The sequence below is a fragment of the Lissotriton vulgaris genome, chromosome 9 (assembly GCF_964263255.1).
Source record: "Lissotriton vulgaris chromosome 9, aLisVul1.2, whole genome shotgun sequence".
Taxonomy (NCBI): Eukaryota; Metazoa; Chordata; class Amphibia; order Caudata; family Salamandridae; genus Lissotriton; species Lissotriton vulgaris.
Window position 1 is genome coordinate 606,244,935 of NC_141697.1, and position 19,361 is coordinate 606,264,295.

General features: G+C 43.3%; 1 protein-coding gene across 1 annotated transcript in view; it reads right to left on the bottom strand.

Annotated features, from left to right (window-relative positions):
• LOC147691951 (SH3KBP1-binding protein 1-like) overlaps positions 1-19,361 on the bottom strand; it is a 308,124-nt gene that overhangs the window by 22,707 nt on the left and 266,056 nt on the right. Inside the window, exon 16 of the mRNA XM_086938233.1 lies at positions 12,075-12,259. Coding sequence (XP_086794359.1) covers positions 12,075-12,259 — 185 coding nt within the window. The remainder of the gene's footprint in view (positions 1-12,074; positions 12,260-19,361) is intronic.

The window sequence follows — 19,361 nt, forward strand, 5'->3', positions numbered from 1 at the left end:
TCAATGTGAGACATACGCACCAATAGACCCGATGCCGGTCGTAATAGAAGTCAATGTGAGAAATACATTCTCCGGATTTTTTTTTTTTAAATATCACACTTTCCTCTTCAAAATTGTTGGCATGTATGCCTAAGACCTCTGGGACCTGGAGCCACTGTACCTCCTGCACCAATGGAAACTACACCCCTGACCCACACATTAAAATAGATGCACGTAAAATCAAGAGAAAGCATGCGATTCTCTTCACTGATGAATTAAAACATATCTAGGAAAGGTACTTCTCAAAGTATTCGCATTTCGCAAGAGCAGCTCATTCAGTCCTAGTTGTTCCTAATATTCTCGGAATTGCAGTCTGTATTTTTCTAATGGATCATGGATTAGCGTCTCGACAAATCGCAGAATGTAAAGATGTAGACCTGGAAACTTGAGTGCCCCAATGCCTATTTGGAAGATACCATCATCTACAATAGTCCAGCTGTGTTTAGGGATGAGGTCAGCGCAGAGGAACTTGGGCCTAGTCTGCTATCATTCACAGTGAAGTATGGTAAGGTGAAATATCTTTTTCGCTCAGTTTGATATTCATTAAACAAAGTGGATTGCAGGATCTTCCCCACCTCATTGGCAAAAGCAGCACATGTCGAGAGTGAGCCGAAAGGGGCAAGGATCAAGCGTGTTGTATCACAAAATGTATCTTATCCACACTCTATGTATACGTTGCAATTAACTGATGCATATTCATTTATCTGCATGAGCCCTTTTCGTACAATTAAAATGTTTTCATAAATTTCCTTGGAATGACCGCAGTATTGACCTAGACCAACTGAAAATCCTTTGAATCGGTGTATTAATTTTCAACAACGGTATGAGGGATTGGAATGTATCTTTTTTAAAATAATTTTGCTATTGCATGATGTCTTTCTGATGAACTAATGTCTGAGATCATTATCCTAAATGGTTTGCAAATCTGAACTCAGACATCCTACAATTTTTTAAAATTATTTTGGTTTTATTATGAACCTACTAACAAAGTACACTGCATATGTGACCATACACGTACGGTTCAGAGCATTGGGCAACAAATACAAATCAAGGTTCTATTAGTATGCCCGTCATGAGCTTCGTGGAGCAGGGCAAGCTTCACAAAGTCCATTTATGCACTTTAGTAATTACATATATCATGGTATAGAAAAATTCTGTGTACATATATGTTATTACTGCAACGAGACAGGGTCAGTAGACATTCTCAAGGGTCCCTAAATGTCTTTAGGTCGTGACCGTAGGACTTGTAATTCAACATTGTAATTCTGTCATATTATAGCAGTAGGCAGCATCTGTGTGCCAGTCCTTCACGCTGGGCAACGTCTCCGCATCAAAGTGAGAAGTCACCTTTGGCCGGTACTGATTACTGCAGTTATTTTTGTGATAGGGCTTGGAAGCAGTTTGACATACCCCAGCAACATAAGTTCAGGAGAGTACTCGTGGCGGTTGAACAATCTGACCAATGGCATTGGACGTCTCTGCCCAGTAGTTTCTTATCAGCGGGCATTCCCAGGCCAAATGGAACATTCCAGCTGGCTCTGTAGAACAGCGAAACCAGTTGGTTAAGGAGCTGGAGTGAACTGTTTAAGGGTGCAAGAAATTCTGTTAATAAACGTAAAGTGCAGAAGCGTATGTCTGTGATTAATGGAAATACGTTTTGTTTCTTTGAAGCAGTACTGCCAGCGTCACAGAGGTCCTTTCCAATATTGCCATCCAATTTGCCTAACGAGGTAGTGTTGATTTTTGGGAGACTGTCAGTATACAATCTGTACAACTTGGAAATTCATCACTGTGTGATTGGTGCTGTAAGAAGTTGAGTGAAGAGGGACATGCAGGTGGTTCTGTGGCAAATGTTGACCACAGCTTCGAAATGGAATGCCGTACCCCGCAGTTTGTGAAAACAGGGCATTTACCTCTGTTTTCCTTAAACTGGTCAAGGGACAAAAAGTCCTTTCTTTATATAATTAGCCCACCTGCTTTATAAATGCTGTCTCTGGCTTTGGATTCAGCCATTGGTGTGATGGTGGGGTTATTATCTGGTTTTAACGCGGGGGACTACAGGTTAACTAGGTTCTCTCCTCTGGTCATAAACCAGTTTGAACAATATGTGCAGTTCACCCTGTATATACTGAGCAGAGGGCTAGGTGGAGTTTTAGTAATCCCTGTGCTGCTCAGGTCACCCATTTCTCCTTGGTTTTGCTCAATGTAAGTAAGTAAAATCTTTATTCGGTTTCATTTTTACAAAGAGAACCATAAAAGAGTACAGACAAATTTTTATGAAATTCAACGGTGTAGGTTAAGATTCAGTATAGTAAAAACTCAACATTATCAAATTCAAATAATTCTAGAGATTATTGTTTTGAAGGTTTAGCCTATGATGAAAAATGCATTTTAAAAAAGTACTAAGAACTTTACAGACATAAGGCGATTTTAAGAATTGTAACCATAACATAGCAGGGCGACATCTTCTAAAATGTAAGGAACGAAGCAGAGGAATTAACCAAAGTTTCCGATGTTCAGAATAAAATTTACAAAACAAGAGGGTGTGCATTGTCGACTGTTCTGATAAATCGTCACATGGGCAAAGAGTTAAACATTCATCCCAGCTGTTTCTTTTAGGGAATGATACCACCCTGTGGAAAATGTTCGGCCTAAATCTCGTTAATAGGAAACGTTCGAACTGCGAGTTTACATATGTTAGATAGGGTTCCATTTCTAGGGTGGACATAACTGCTATGGAGTGCTGTACTGATTGTTTCCTGATCTCCACAGTGATGCGAAGCTCTTCAAAATGGCTCATCGCCTTTACCTTTAAGTCTTTTTTTGTTATTTCAGTAATGGTTTCAGGATTGTAATAATACTCCGGCATTCCCAAGTCCACAAAAAGTTTCTTTATATACCTAAGCCAATCTATTTTTTCTGCCCTGTCTAGAGTCATACAGTCCGTAATTATAGCTTTAGTAAGTGTATTTTTCGTTGAGACCCATATTCTGCGCCAAAGAAGTACTGGTTCGACTTTAGCCAGATCTTCAATGTGTGGGAGTCCCAGTTCTGCATGGCAGGTGTAGGTAGAGACTCTCTTTGGGACCGCAAGCAAGTATCTCAAAAATATGTTTTCAGCTACCTGCAGGGCATTTGTATTTTTGTGTCCTCATAGGCCCGCCCCGTATAGTGCGATGGAGTGGCACTTAGCTCTATAGATCTTAAGTAATTCTACCGGGGGTTTTTTCCCAAGTTTTTGAGCGAATTTCATCAGAGCAGCGATGGAGCGCAGCAGTTGGTGTTTGCGCGCTTCTATGGCTGCTCTCCAGGTAAGCCTCATCTATCACGATCCCCAAGTATGGATACTGGGAGGTGGTTTCCAGCTTTTCATTATTTAGGAGGATAGCTTTTCCATGTTTCTTGGCTTGTCCCGCCACCATCACATAGGTTTTTTTTATATTTATATGGAGGTCTAGGTCGCTCATAAATTTGGTGTAGCTATTCAGGGATTTTTGGAGCTCTCGTGGGGTGCGTGCTAAAAGCACCGCGTCGTCCGCGTACAGGAGCGCGGGCACCAATCTCTTATTCACTCGGGGCAGGTCCAAGCCCCCCCTCAGCATTTCCACTTCGAGACCATTTGTAAAGAGGGAGAAGAGGAAGGGGGTGAGGACGCACCCCTGCCTGACCCCTCGCTCCACAGAAAACGGTTCCGACAATTCGCCCCGTACTCCGAAACGCACCCTGGAGGAGGCGTTCGAATAGAGTTCCCTGAGGAAAGTCACCAAGGCCTCGTCAATTCCCATGTTGGACAGCAGGGCCCATAGTTTTACATGGGAGACGCAGTCGAAAGCCGCGGAAAGGTCGACATAAACCATGTAGACCTTCCCGCGTTTTGCCGACACGTATTTTCCCAATAGAAGGGCCAGGTTCAGGGCTTGTTCCGTTGTTCCGAGTCCCTCTCAGAAGCCATACTGGATATCCGATAGGGCCCCCGTGTCCTCTGCCCACTCCTGCAAACGCTGGAGTATCAGTCTTCCCAACACTTTCCCCAGTGAGTCGAGCAGGGAAATAGGTCGATAGCAAGTCACCTCCTCTCTATTGCCCTTTTTAAAAATGGGTACCAATATAGATTGTGACCAAGAGGTAAGTAGACCTTGCTGCATTGTTGCGTTAAAAACTCTAGTTATGATGGGAGCCCACAGATCTATTTTGAATTTAAAAAAGTCAACCGGGACCCCGTCAGGGCCTGGCGCTTTTCCACTCTTGCTTGCGTTAACAGCCATGATTACTTCATGTAATTGGATTTCTAACGGGATTGGGTGTGCTTTATTCTGATATAAAGAGTGACTTCTGTCTATAGGGGCTACAGGCTGAGTTTGTCCAAAGATCTTCGCGAAGTGCTTGACCCAAGTATGGCCCTCAATGGCCACATCTATAGTGGGATAATCTTCTGTATCGTTCAGGAACGGTGCTTTTACCACCTTCCAAAACAGATCGCTATCTTTCTTGAGAGAGCTTTCATGCAGCTGATCCCATAGAGCCTTTTTTAATTCCTCTTCGCGCGCTCTACACGCTAGCCTGTATTGTTTCCTCAGGGTCCTGATTTCTTGTTGTTTTTGACAGGGCTCTCTTTAATTGTTTATGGGCTGCCGTACAACCTGGATTAAACCAGCCTTTTTTCTTTATTACCTTGGACCCTTTCTGTTTCTTAGTAAGGCATTCGTTTACTTTGGCTAATATTTTTTTAAAATGGAATATTACGTTCTCATCACTGGCCTCGAGGTCTAAGCAATTCAATATGGCGGATTCTGCTTCGGTCACCACTTTATGAGTCAGCTCAATTGGATCGATCTTTCCCCACCCTATGGTATAGCCATTTGTTTTTGTAAGCTGCAAATTATTTTGGGTGAGGGTAGACATTATTGTTTGGAGTATTGGGCAAGTTTGTTCCATGGTTAGGTCAAAGACTAAAGCCGAGTGGTCACTCAGAGTGTTAATTTTGGTTGTAAAATTTGCCGTTCTGTTTACTAGAGAAGCTGTCATAAGAATATAATCGACAGTTGTTTCATGACCCCTGCCAAGGTAGGTTGGATCCAATTTCCCGGTTAAGGGGTTGATTTGGTTTAATATTGATAGATCCATCCTCGACAGTATTTCGTTTAATAGGTCACCCACCGCTGAGTGGCTAAAGTGGATTATCTGGCCTTCTGGGTCGGCTTCGGTCCCGCAAGCATCGCAAATTGGCATCGTGCAGGGATGGTGATTAAAATCGCCTCCCCATATGATGCTTGCGGGATCCCGCCCTGGTCTTAGTATCGCTCCACTAGTTAATTTTTTACAAAGGGCCCCCAGCATTTTTGGCCTATCACTGTCCCTTGTATTATCATAAAGGTTAACAATAATTACTGTCCTCTTTGTCTTAAAAGCCAGCTTTAAGATTTGGTAGTTAGGTTCTAAGCTGAGTGCTGTCACTTCCAAGCCTGATAGAGTATTAGATATGTAAATTGTTAGCCCACCTTTGGCTCTTCCATGCATTGCTGCTATCCCTACTGAGGAATAGGTTTTGTATCCCATAAGATGCATTTCTTTAGTAAGCCATGTTTCCTGAAGGGCCACAACTTGATAGTCTTTGACAAAATCCACTAAAGTTCCGTCTAACATTTTTTCTCGGAGACCCGCAACATTCCAGAACATTATCTGGATGGTTTCTTCTCTCCTGGTGAAAATCTGTCTTTTATTTGAGGCATCTTCCATTGTTCTTATAACCATATCTGACTCTTGGATAGGTTCCCTTTTAGTACTACTGAGCCTTGCATTTATTCCAGTCCATGTGCTAGAATCTTTCTGCTCCCTCGGGCTTATTCCATACAATTGGGTAGGTTGAGGTTGACTTTCGTCATTGCGTAATTCAGTTAGAGTGTCTAAAGCTGTAACAACCAGGGGGGTATCCTCTTTTGTCTTGGGAGGTTCTGCAGGTGAAGGTTGATTGCTGGCAAGTCAATCTATTCCGTCTAAGCCGCTCAGAGCTAAGAAGGGGTTGAATGTAGGTATATTATAGCCTGGAGGAATCATAGGGTAATTGTTGTTAAACAGGTTATTTTGGTAAGGGTGGTGATAATGTGGGTATTGCAGTTGATTTGAAAACTGATTCTGGGTAGATTGGTAGCCTACTTCTCTCCACTCTGGGCACTGCCTACTAATACGATGGTGAGGTGGCTTATTAATTAATTCCCGTGGGTAGAAGTAGCTAACATAATGCGTTGTAATGTTATCCCCTCCTGTGATCTCATACTAATCGCCTATAGTTCTTACCGCCCTGTGATCCCTAAAATTAATAATTATGACATCCCCTCTTTTGTCTTTCGGCCTAGACCCCACCCAAACAGCCCGCCTGACCGACAGAATTTCCCCGTTAACATGTGCAGGGAGGGGTCTATTCTGCTTCAGCCAATAGGTGATTTTATTTTTTAACGCATGGTATGGTTCTCTGGCCCCTTCAGGTAATTCTGGTACTCCTGCCATGACGATAGTATACGGTGCAGATTCAGGAGGTAAGTCAACTATCCTGCGTCTAGGTCTATGTGGACGCTGTGGTAACTGTTCACCCGACTCACTAGTTGATTTAGGGTTCGTTTGGGGATTAGAGGTATTAATTGGTGCTATGGATGTTCTTACTGTGGAGTTCTTCCCTATCGTATTTTTACCCTCTTCGCTTACTTTTACCCCATCTTTTACCTGATTACTGTTTAATGGTTTTGGTCTTTCATTTTTTGGTGTTTCTTTTGAGGTTTTTGCTACCGCTTTTTTCCCTAGTGTAGTTACAGGTTTCAAGAGCGCGGTACTGGTCGATGATTGGGCCAGTAGAGACGCGTTTTGAGCTGTGGGATTATGTGATGACAGTTTATGAGGTTGTGGAGATAATTTGCAAATGGCCGCAGTATTATCTTCTAGTTGTTTACCCAGTTTTTCTAAATGAGAACTTATTATTCTTGTTCTCTCCAGGAGAGGAAGCATGAGAGCCTTCACTATTACCTCTATTCTGGAGAGAAGTTCCGCCTCCATTTGAGGAAATAATCCTGACGTGGTGCGGGTATTCTGCGCTGTGCTAAGAGGAAGGGGTGTTGACGGAGGGGGAGTTGTGTTCAAGGTGGTAATTGTACTAGGGAAGTAGGGGAAGATTGTCGCTTTCGTTTCTTGATATGTTCATTTATTTGGTCCGAAGTAGGTGTAGGGGAAATGGAAAGATTTGGAGAGCTAGATAATCTAGTTGCGTTGGGACTAACTAGATTAATTTCAGCAGCCAATTCGTGTTCTGATTCTAAGTCATCTCTGGGTTGATGAATGGAGGTTAAATCCATCGCATCATTTCCCAGGAGCGTAAGTGAGTTGATGTCAGAGGAAGGGATATTGGAAGAGTGAGAGTCAGAATCAATCAGATGTGGAGAACGGGCATTCCCAATCAGGCCTAAGAAAGAGCGCTTACCGGTCAACAGGTCCAGCGATAAGCGCTTTTCAGTATCAGCTATTTCTTTTTCTAGAACAATTGTAGCTCTTTTGAAAAATTGGTCAATTGATCCTGTTACTGGTCCCCTCGATGTGTTTACGGTAATGTTCCTGGATTTTGCTTGATTCGAAGGCATGGTTGGTCAGGAATTTGTTAGACAAAAAGCGATGTCTAGTACGGTTTAAGATTAGTGAAATAGTAGAGGAGACCTTGGAGATGGTAGCGGAGAGAGGAATAGGCAGGTTACCGTAAAACAGGCGTTAATAGGGTGGCCCGTCCCGTCCTTGATCGGCCTTAGACGGCCCGCCCTTTGCCCGGGCTTCGCCCCGGGCTGCGACCCGCGCGCGTCCCGCGCTGCGCGCTAGTAAACTTACTTATGTTCCTGTTTAAGTAAGAGGGGGCGTGGCACTGGGAGGGGGCGTGGCTCACGCAGGAAGAGGACACAGCTGTTGGTATTAGATGCTGGTCCTCGCAGTCCCGGGGCCGCGCCTCTCACCTCCTCTGCGGCCTCGCTACTGGTTGCCTCCTCACGCTGGACACAAAAGTCAGGAATCCTGGCAAGCTACTCCTGTAGCGGCGGCAAAGTTCGTGACAATGAATGAATCCTCTGGACGAGCAGCGCCCGCGAAGCGGGGGCCGCGAGAGGTGAAAAGCACTTCAGGGGGGGCGTGGCACTGGGAGGGGGCGCGGCTCACGCGGGAAGAGGACACAGCTGTTGGTATTAGATGCTGGTCCTCGCAGTCCCGGGGCCGCGCCTCTCACCTCCTCTGCGGCCTCGCTACTGGTTGCCTCCTCACGCTGGACACAAAGAGGTCAGGAATCCTGGCAAGCTACTCCTGTAGCGGCGGCAAAGTTCGTGACAATGAATGAATCCTCTGGACGAGCGGCACCCAATATGTGCAGTTCACCCTGTATATACTGAACAGAGGTCTAGGTGGAGTTTTAGTAATCCCTGTGCTGCTCAGGTCACCCATTTCTCCTTGGTTTTGCTCAATGTGGATATGGGGGTCGATGCATTTATTGCTGTACCAGTAGGAGGGATAATGAGACTGTGCAGTGTGGTAGTAACATTCCAGATCTAATAGAGAGACCTCACTCTCACGGCAGGGTAAACTAGTCCCACTTCAGTCTGGGGTTCCCACCCCAACCTCCCAACTTTCACTACCCCCAAGATCAGTTTTATTATCATTGAGCGTATGATACTGTAGAAGATCTTGTTAAGTGGGATTGGTAAGTTATTAAATGAATATAAAACTTTGGTAAGTACGGTCATTTTATTTTAATTAATGCAACTACCAGCCAATGACAATGGAAGGGTCATCTCTCTATGAACTTTGTTCGTAAGGTTAGCCACAGCAGGGCCATAGATATGGCAGATCAGCGTTTGTATGTCTGGGGAGACTAGTATACCTAGGTACTTAAGTGGCCCCAGAATCCATTTGAGCAGATATTCCAGGGTCACTATTATAGTGACATCATTAAGAAGCAATATTTATGATTTTTCATAATAAATCTGCAACCCAAGAGCCCACCATACCTAACCACCTCTCCAAGAATGGGAGGGAGGTTGACCTCTGGCTACTTGACAAACATCATCATATTATCGGCATACATCAAAAGTAGTATGTGCTTCTATAGTAGTGTGAATGCCTCCGTCGAAATGCTCAGTCCTCCGCCAGAGGGCTTGGTCGACAAGGTGGAGAAGAGTTAGGAGAGGGGGCAACCCTGCCTTTGGGTCGGAAAAGGTTTGGATATTTCACCGTTTATGTGAACAGGGGCAGAGGGGTTGTTATACAGTAATCGTACCAGGTTCACAATGTTATTGGGGATTCCAATGCACCGTAGGACTGCAAACAGGAATGGCTACTCCAAGGAGTCAAATGCCCGCTCTGCGTCCAGGAAGACTGCAGGACCTTCCAAGTCTGGTTTGATATGGTGTACTAGGGTGAAGAATGTTCTGAAATTGTTAGATGCGGCCCTTCCTGGGATAAATCCAGACTGCTCTGGTATGACATGGGCTTTCAGAGGGCGTTTAATATGTTGGCTAATGGAGATTTCACAAACAGTTCCCTCCATAAGCAGAGCTCTGCCATGCGTGAGCACATAAGTGCCTAAGTGTCTGAAATCAATGTTTTTTTTATTTTTGGGACGGAGGCGACACCACTTGAGGAAGAGCTATACGAGGTAAAGTATCTGCTTGCGCCCGAAAACGAGGCTAAGACAGTGCCTGAGCTCACAGGCAGATGAATCTCCTATAGCATTACAATTGCCACCTAATGACGTGCAAAATAATAAAGGATCATGTGTTATTATTTATGGTTGCCCAACCCACATTCTTTCTAGGTGAGTAATTTAAGGTCACATATAACTTTGTATAAAATCAATAATAATGGAGAAGATGGAAACATGGTCATGCTGGTCATGCTCCTAGTGCACCCTCAATTGGTGATAATATGAACAACAACAATTCCAGTGAAAGTCCAGTATCAAAAGTAAACAATAAAAGTAGGTTGGGGGGTGTGTCGGACTGGCCAACCCGGCTCCCAGTGACGGATTAGTAGGAGTGATCGGCTATCTGAGTGAAGAGATTCAATTTGACCTGCAATATAGCCATTGGGCTATTACGTTAATTGCCAAACAATCTACAGGCTGAGCAGTTATCATGGTTAATCATCATTTGGGAACAGAGTTCAACGCCCATGATGGTGAAGACCGCCACCTCAACCAATTATCAGGGCGTGCCACCCACAATAGACAGGGCCTCTGGAGCAATTCAGCACAATATAGATGACTGGGGCTGGAGGAATATAGTTTGTCGATGAGCAATGTCAGTGGTGGTAATATGTTGTGAAAAGAGTGTCCATTGGTCTTACCGCCATTGCTTGAGAAGCTACTGACCTTGTTCCACAGGGCCCAGCGCGGGTAAGCCACAATATCTGAAAGCCTCTTTAAGTGGCGGGTCTGCACAAAGGTCATATGCACATAGCAATGTCAGCCTCACATATCTGGCTTGGCTGCACTATGCAGGCCCCAGCATCTGGCCCAGCACAGCCAAGCAACTCCACCAGGCAGCGACAAGGCCAGGACCCTCGCTGCAGCAACGCAGCGCAGAATGATAGCTCCTCAGTACACCTCCAACAAGCAGTATGCAGGTCGATCAGAAAAAGTGTACAGGGGAATCATATTTTGCAGTTCAGGAGAGTTCTAGTGTGTAATGGGAGTTGGGAGATCAGAGCGCCACAGTTGTGTGGCCTTCTTGGTAGGCTATTGGCCACACTACTCTCAACAGCCTACACATGTAATAGCTCTATTAGAACTATGCTCAAAGAAGGCCAGTACTAAAACTGTTGATGTATTTTGGGGGGAAGACCAGCTCTATTTAAGTTTTAATTATTTGATTTGATGTAAGTTACAAAAATAAGATACAAGGGAATATATATGTAATTTAATACACACTTTAGATTACTACCATGACGACTTGTCTAAAAAAGCACTAAAACAATGTATAAATAAAAATTAGACTCAAGTCAAATGGTTGTTGTTACTGAGTGTCAATCCACTTAAGCACATTTTCTAATTGTGACTAGGATCGGCAATGGAATTCACTGGGAGGGGTCTGCAGGGTATCTCTGTGCTGCTCATGTAAATAATTTTTTCTATTGTACAGTCCCTAGACAAAGTTTGCACAATTTCATTTTACATGCCATATCAATGAGAATTAATGGTATCAACTTCCTCAGAAGGGAGAAAAGGATGGCATCAAAATGCATCAGAGGACAGGCTCCAGCCTAGGATGCCTGTGTGTCCAAGAGCACAAACACTGAGAAACCCTGCCAATGGAAGAAACTAGTTACTTACCTGTACACTATAGTTCTCCAGTATTATCTTTCATAGATTCACATGCTTGTATCTTCCCCGTCGTCATGGTGGGAGTCTCACAGTAACAGAATGATCAAAACAGTATCATAGAGATGAAAGAACTGCATAGAAAACCCCATAGAGAATGAAATATTTGGTAACCAGACCTCCTTATTGTTTGGTCCAAAACTCAGCCAATCAGTAGCAAGCCCTGACATCACACTCCCCAGCAGAACTCTCCTACCTCAGATTTCCAACCGCCTTCGTGTGAGAAAGGAGTCTCCCTGAGCTACCGTGAGACTCCCACCATGACGACGAGGAAGATACAAGCATGTGAATCTATGAAAGATTCAATACTGGAGAACACTCCGTTACACGCGTTTGTCAAACTCCTCAGCGGCTCAACTGGGAATAGACACCCCTCCTGCACTATGCAAAATCCTGTAACTTTCTGTGCACAGGAGATTTTTTTATCAGAATCATTTTCAAGGGTCCCCAAATGTCTTTAGAATCATTTTCTTGTGCAGATTTGGTTCCTGTGTGAGAGACTGCAGATTTTCCCAGGAGAGAAAATAAAATGCGGAAATTATTCTGTTTAGGCAATATAACCTATGTGCAGGTTTGAAGGCCTTCCAAACAGAATAAAACCTGGGTGCATAACAACAAATGTGGCAGGTGGTTTCTCACGTACCTCGGTTTTCGCCCTTGCTGGCCACCTCTGAGGCCGTTGTAAGGTCCCACATCTGGATGCTGCCATTGGCGTGGCCAGTGAATAGGTAGCGCCTGGCTCTTGAACCAATGCGGCTTGAGCCTTCACACTCGTGGACCGTGAATGACGTGATGGGGGTACCATCCACAGAACGCACCTCGCAGATCCTACAAGTGAACCAGATGAAATGTCTTTAAGGAGTCTAGATTTGACTTCACATCAACGTTATGGCGCAGTGACATAATCTACACATCAACGTTATGGCACAGTGACATGATGCCACAAGAGTGAAGTGACAGCACTGCAGTGGGGGAACAGGACAGGCAATGAAAAGCACATGGGAAAATAAAAGTAAGGTTGGTAAAAGATGTTAAGTATTAGAAATAAAAATTAATCCAGGAAGACAAATCACAATCAATGGCAAAAGTTGTATGATAACTTACAGATTCACATAAATGCAGGTAAAACACACAAATAGTAATTTTGGAGGGCATCCAGTCTAATAAATGCCTACAAACCATGTCTTTTATTTTAAGAGTACAAATTATTATGCACACAATAGTCAGGATTCGAACTAGACAACCTAAACAAGATTGATAAATACCAAATTGACAACCCTAAACTGACTAAAATCATTCCAGACGAAAAATCCAACTGACGTAATGCCAGCTTGATGAAAACCGGTCGAGACCAAAAAACCGAAATTTATTGAAATGCAAAATGAGTTTCGCCGTTCAGGAAGTGTGCACTGTCGAAATGGAAGCCAAAATAAATAAACAAAACGAGAAATAACTAAATTACATTACAAAAAAAGTATACAGAGTTATTGTGGTCTTTGTCAAAATTTCTACCGCGAACCAAGGATGAGAGAAGAGGAACAGAGGATGACAATCAAGCCAAAAGTTAAGCAGAAACAGAGAAAAGGAGGTAGGGTTGGAGAGAAGTAGGGAATGATAAGGGGGACTATGAAATAAACCCTGCAGTAACTCTGTAAATAACAATAAAGAAAATAAAAATCACCGCAGGGAGAAATGCTTCTCAAGGTATACATAAGAGGAATTATGACAGGCTCGGCAGGTGGTGGGTTGTTCTAGGGTCAGAGTAAAGAGTCTCCACCTCAATAAAGAAGCATTTGCAATACAATAGGTCTCGCATTAGGAAAGTTTGAGCTATTGGCATTATAAATGACATTTTTTATTTATGGTTTGTTTTTGAAAATAGCGAAATTAATAGCTTTGTCATTTACAATGCCAATAGTTATAACTTTCGCAAATTTGACACCTATAGCATTATTAATGCAATATGTGTTGTATTTACGTTACTTACATGTATTAATATTACAAATAACAATGGCTTAATTTTTTTCAATATAATACTTAAATAAGTTATTGTAATTTATAATGGCAATAGCTTAAAGTTTTGTAACTAACTTTTGTGAAGATTATGTTCAGTGTATTTTATTGTGACGAAAATCCAAGAACAGAAGTGAAATATTAACATATTTTTGTTACATTTGTAATAAAGCTTGAAACATTGAGAGAACCTATTTGAACCAGGTGTTGTTGAATGGTTGCACAGATTGATGCTGTGGTGGCACTGAGTAATGTTGTGATGGCGAACGAGTGATGCTGTGGCGTTCAGTGATGCTGTGGTAGCGCATAGTGATGTTGTGGTGCCCCTGAGTGATGCTGTGGTGGTGCGGAGTGATGCTGTATGCTATGCTATGTATTGTTTTGCTATCCTATGTTTTGTTATGCTATGCTTTGCTTTGCTATGCAACGTTTTGTTTTGCTATGCTATGTTTTGTTTTGTTATGCTATTATGTTTGTTTTGCTATGCTATGTTTTGTTGTGTTTCGTTAAGCTATGCTATGTTTTGTTGTTGTTTGCTATGTTTTGTTATGCTATGTGTTGTGATTTGTTATGCTATGTTTTGTTATGTTATGTTTTGTTTTGCTATCCTATGCTTTGTTTTGTTATGCAGTGTTTAGTTTTGCTATCCTATGATTTGCTTTGTTATGCTATGTTTTGTTATGCTATGCTAAGCTTTGTTTTGTTAGCATAGCAAAACACAACATAGCATAACAAAACAAAGCTTTGCATAGCATAACAAAACATAGCATAACAAAACATATAATAACAAACCAGAGCATAGCAAAACATTTAGCATAACATAACAAAGCATAACAAAACATAGCATAGCATAACAAAACATAGCATAGCATAACAAAACATAGCATAGCATAACAAAACATAGCATAACAAAACATAGTATAACATAACAAAACATAGCATAGAATAAAACATAGCATGGCATAACAAAACATAGCATAATATAACATAAAACAAAGCATAGCATAACAAAACATGTTTGGTCAGCATAGCAAAACACAACATAGCATAGCAAAACAACATAGCATAACAAAACAAAGCTTTGCATAGCATAACAAAACATAGCATAACAAAACATGGCACAACAAACCATAGCATAGCAAAACATAGCATAACAAAGCATAACAAAACATAGCATAACATAGCATAAAACAAAGCATAGCATAACAAAACATAGCATAGCAAAACATAGCATAACATAACAAAACGTAGCAATAAGCTACTGAAAGATGAACAGCCAGTCTTTACAACTACTCTCTACTGCGGGTAACACATGTCGCTGCATTTACTTTTGTTGTGTAACTTTTGAACAGTTTGAGATATGGATAAAACAAATGTTTCGTTACTATGCATAATGTAGCAGATGGCTGGTTATATAGCAATTGTGGCAAATCCATAATTATGCAGAATAAGCAGCAGAATCGCATAATTTGAGTGCCCCTGGTTTTTTAGCTTAACTGGCCTGCCTGTTTGACCTACTAGAATCTAAATACCTAAGCCAAACAATGTGGACACTTTTGTCCATATCATTCCCATAACCCGCCTGTGTTTTGAGCAATGGGGGAAAAGGATGCCTTCTTGTGTGTTCAATAAGTGATGGACAACATAGCCTGTGGTTCAATCTACTAAAATGTGCACTGCCTTCATACACAAATTAAAGTATGCTTTAAGACACTGTATTTGGACTGTAATTCAGATTTTTAAAACAAACGCAAGAGAGAAGAGAGATGTGTATCAATTTACAGCGATTAGCATCCACCACTTCCTATATAAAATATTACATTTTACATGCCTGTACTGGGGCTATTCTAACGAAATACCAGTAGGACGTGCAGCAAAAACAGAAGCTGGGTGTATTTTCACGGGCTAATTCAAAAGACACTTCTGTTTCACAAACACGACAGCCATGTTAGCAGAAACCATTTTAAGAACTTCTTGTATTGAAGTGTCTTTGTTGGCAGGGTGGTAGTGCGCTGGAATGTGCCAGTTACACATAGGCCACAGCCAGGTTACAGTCCCACTGAATCATCCCTCGTGGGTCCAGGTGCAGAGTGCAGGCACTAACAGGTGTGTGCAGATGGCGCTCTGTGCCATGGTAGAGGGGGGTGCTCATTTACCCCTCAACTGTGCCAACCTTCAAATACCTCACTGCACGGGCAATCAGCAATTTATTTTTATTTAAAGCTGCTGTCACTTCAAAACATGTCCAAGACAAGAACCGAGCAAGGCATTGTTTGTATGCACATGACATTATACTAAAACTCGCCCTTTAAATAGAACACAATGCAAATTTACTTCAGGGCACGTATTACTAATTAAGTGTTAACTTCCTAAGTTGTACTCCTTTAAAAAATAAAGAAATTAAAATAAATATTGATTTAAAACAACTTTAACAAGTCAAGCTTGGGCCTTGCAAATTGCATTGAAATGTTTGCCGCAGGTGAATAACCCAACAACCTGTCTTACCATGAATGGAAGTTGTCAACCAGGCTCTCTGCAGCAGCTCCATTAAGCACTGTACCTGCAGTATAATTGCAGGCACCGGAACCTTTCAAGTTATGTTGTGATAATTCATACTAGTAAACGAGCAGACTACACACTGCTCTGAGCAGTAAGTACATTAACCCACAAAGCTAGCTACCTTACAATGTGGTCTGTCTTAACAAAAACATACACCAAACAAAGCAGCATTACTACCGCATTCCCCTTCTTGACAATTTCTGTTGCGGGGGGCTGGGGGCACCATTTGGAAAAACAATGATGCTTCCGGCTAGAAAAATATTGGTTCACTGACATTCTTTCACACCTCAAGACTCTGCCGTTTCTCATTTCTGCTGTTATCACAGATTTGTGAGTTTATGGAGCACACCTTTTCAGTTTCAATGTGTTAGATTCTGTAAAATAAGCATTTAAAGACGTGAGGACTTTCAAATGCTTCGCCTTTCTTGTGAACAGGGCCTAGACTTTGCCTGCGATTAGCTGCAGCAGGCAGGGGGAGGCTTAAAGAGAGGAAGTGGAGGAGGAGGAGGGAGGTAGAGAAAACGACAAGAGAGGGAGAAGCGAAGAAGGAAAGAGAAAGGATGAAAAAAGAGATTGAGCAATTAGACGAAGGAAGAGGCGTGGAATTCCATTCAAAGGGGAGCAGCACTTTTCAAAAATGTAAAACATCACAGACTGTGTCTGAGCAAACCGTGAATAAAACATTCCACTTCACAGTAAGGCACAGTATGAGTTCTCTCAATAAGTGATACTCACTGCTGCTGCTTTAGTGCTGCTCCGGTTTGAGGGAGAAAAAGCACTCACCATGCGCCGTCTTTGGAGTGCTCCTTTTTGAAGAAGGGAAGCGTTTTCCATAAGCTGAGCGCCTTTTCCAAAGTGGAGGAAGCACTCCACACCTTGGTGCCACAAGTAAAGCGCCTAACACACACTGAGCATACAGCAACCACGCCACACGTGTGTGTGTATCAATCTGAACTTATGGTTCTCAAGCAAGTTAGAGTGCATACGAGTCCGCAGTTCAGGGGACGTCTGCCATCCGGGGGCTGTGCCACACAGCAGCTCCTAACCCAGAGCTCCTTCCCTGGGAAAGAGGCATGAATGCCGCCCAGGTAGAGAAGCCCTGGAGAGGAAATGGGCCATTAAAACAGCAGTGTCTGCCGGACACACAGCAAGGCTACGGTGGGCGGGCCCATTACTAAAGGACAAGCATTCAGAAGACTTTCCAACCTTAAACAAGAGGAAAAACAGAAATAGTGAGCCGCAACCAGCATAGAACAGCAAGAGAGCTCTAGTGCATGTAAGGGGGTCAGTCAAGGGCAGCAATAGCGGCGAAACGAAAATCGGCCGCGAAATGAGAACAAGTCGGGTGGGGGCGGGGGAGTGAGCGAGTGGGAGGGAAGCACTGACAAAGCGTCTCGCTTCAAGAGCCTGGTGGGGGGGGCGGGGATGAGAGCAAGTGGGAGGGAACGGGCCAAGCGCGCGCTGGCGAAGCGCCACGCTTCAATAGATCACAGGAACTGCGTGGAATCCGCTTGTTCTAATAGTTTGTTTCAACCTCTATAGATCTCGACATCTGCAATGTGCAAGCGCATTGGCAGAGGTCGAGACCTAAAAACAAAGGATAAACATTCTGCTGTGCCCCCTCAATTCACTGCACAGCGTTCTATTGGTTTGTAGCAAGGTTAGCGCTACATGACCCAGTATACACTAACCCTGGATGTAGTTCGCGCAGTAGCGCTACGCGTAGCTATGCGAAGTGCACTTCACACTACGGAGCTGCGCGTAGCTATGCGAACTGCATAGTGCACTGTGCAAAATGCTGTTCGCACTGATTGCACTGTGCTGGATGCTTGTCCGCACTATGCAAGCAGTGCAAACCGCATCTTGCACAGTGCAAGCAGTCGTTTTCTGCCGCTCGAGTAGATTTCTACGCGAGTGGCAGCTATCTCAACGCGGACTGGTAGTTTCTCATTGTGAGCGGTCGCGAGCATACGCAAACACTTGCAATGAGAAACCTGACCTCCCCGCGTTGAGAATCTCGCCAGGAGATTTATTTTCCACGCTCGCGATCGGCAACTTGATGTTGCTGATCGCAAACGAGGAAAAATTCTCACCAGGGTGTCATTTTGCTCGCTCGCGGTCGCCAACTTGACGTTGAGAACCGTGAGCAAGCAAAAAATTACCTCTAAGCGGGTTTGCACTGTGCTACATGCAATGCGCATAGTGCGAAGTAGCGCAAACTTCGCAAACTAAGCGAGCGTAGCGTAGTACTTCGCCCAGGGTTAGTATACACACAGTATGCATACACAAACTTACAAGGAAATTGTAAGGCTTGGAGCGCAGTAGGATCCAGCACAAGGGTCATAGAATATTGGTGACACCTTTTACTGTTTGAGGGATATTAAAAGGATGATTAGCAGGATCAACCACAGAAAAAAAGGAGGGATAGACCTGGCTTTCTGGGTGCTGCTGGTACACAAAGGTTCAGATAACATTCTGCAAAGGATTCAGAACTTCAGCTGCCTAAGTGGCCCGGCATGACATTTGGAGTGAAAATGACTGCCAGAGTCCAACTTTAGTGGCCTTACGCATGAACTGAAGAATTCAGCTATAAAATATGACTTAGATACACTTGTAGTATTGGCTCTACCACTTTGGTTCACATGTATAAAGGGGAAATTGATTATTTAAAAATTGCTGATAAGTTGTTTCCTATGTAGGCATGTTTTACTTTACATGACAGCTAGTAGCTTGGTTTAGTCTCTGCCCAAAGAATAAAAAATAAATTACACAATTTTCCAAAATGAATTTGACAGAGGGTACAGTGTGAAACAGTGTGTACATGGTAAATGTGTGTGAGTTGGCAGAGGATGTTTAAAGTGACACACTGGTGCAGTACAGGGAGCCTGTAGTATTCAACAGTGTGCACAGACTGTGCATGTGCTGCAGGTGGAAATGCTGGTGGTAGCATGGTACATGGGCACAACAATACTAGACAGTGGAGTGTGCTGTGAATGTATGCTGAGTGCATAAATGCCTGCACAGGTACATTACAAGGAGGAGCATAGGTTCCATTTTGGGGATGCCATGCCTGCCTGGGGAAAATATGAGGCGTGGAGGAATCTCCCCCAGACAGAACTGTATATTGCTGCATTCCGGTAAGCTGGGTGGGACAAGCAGTAGGTGAGGGGGAACCAGGCCTTCCCTGTGTATTTCAAAGTGCTCGTTGATTCGGTGAAAGATCACAAGGAAAGGGTCTGAAGACATCTCAGGAAGAGGAAGATGGGGTTGATAAGGGAATCATAAAGGGCAAGACTTAGGGCCCAGGATTACCCGTTGATGCACAGATCATTGTGGCTCACATCCAGGAGTGAAATCC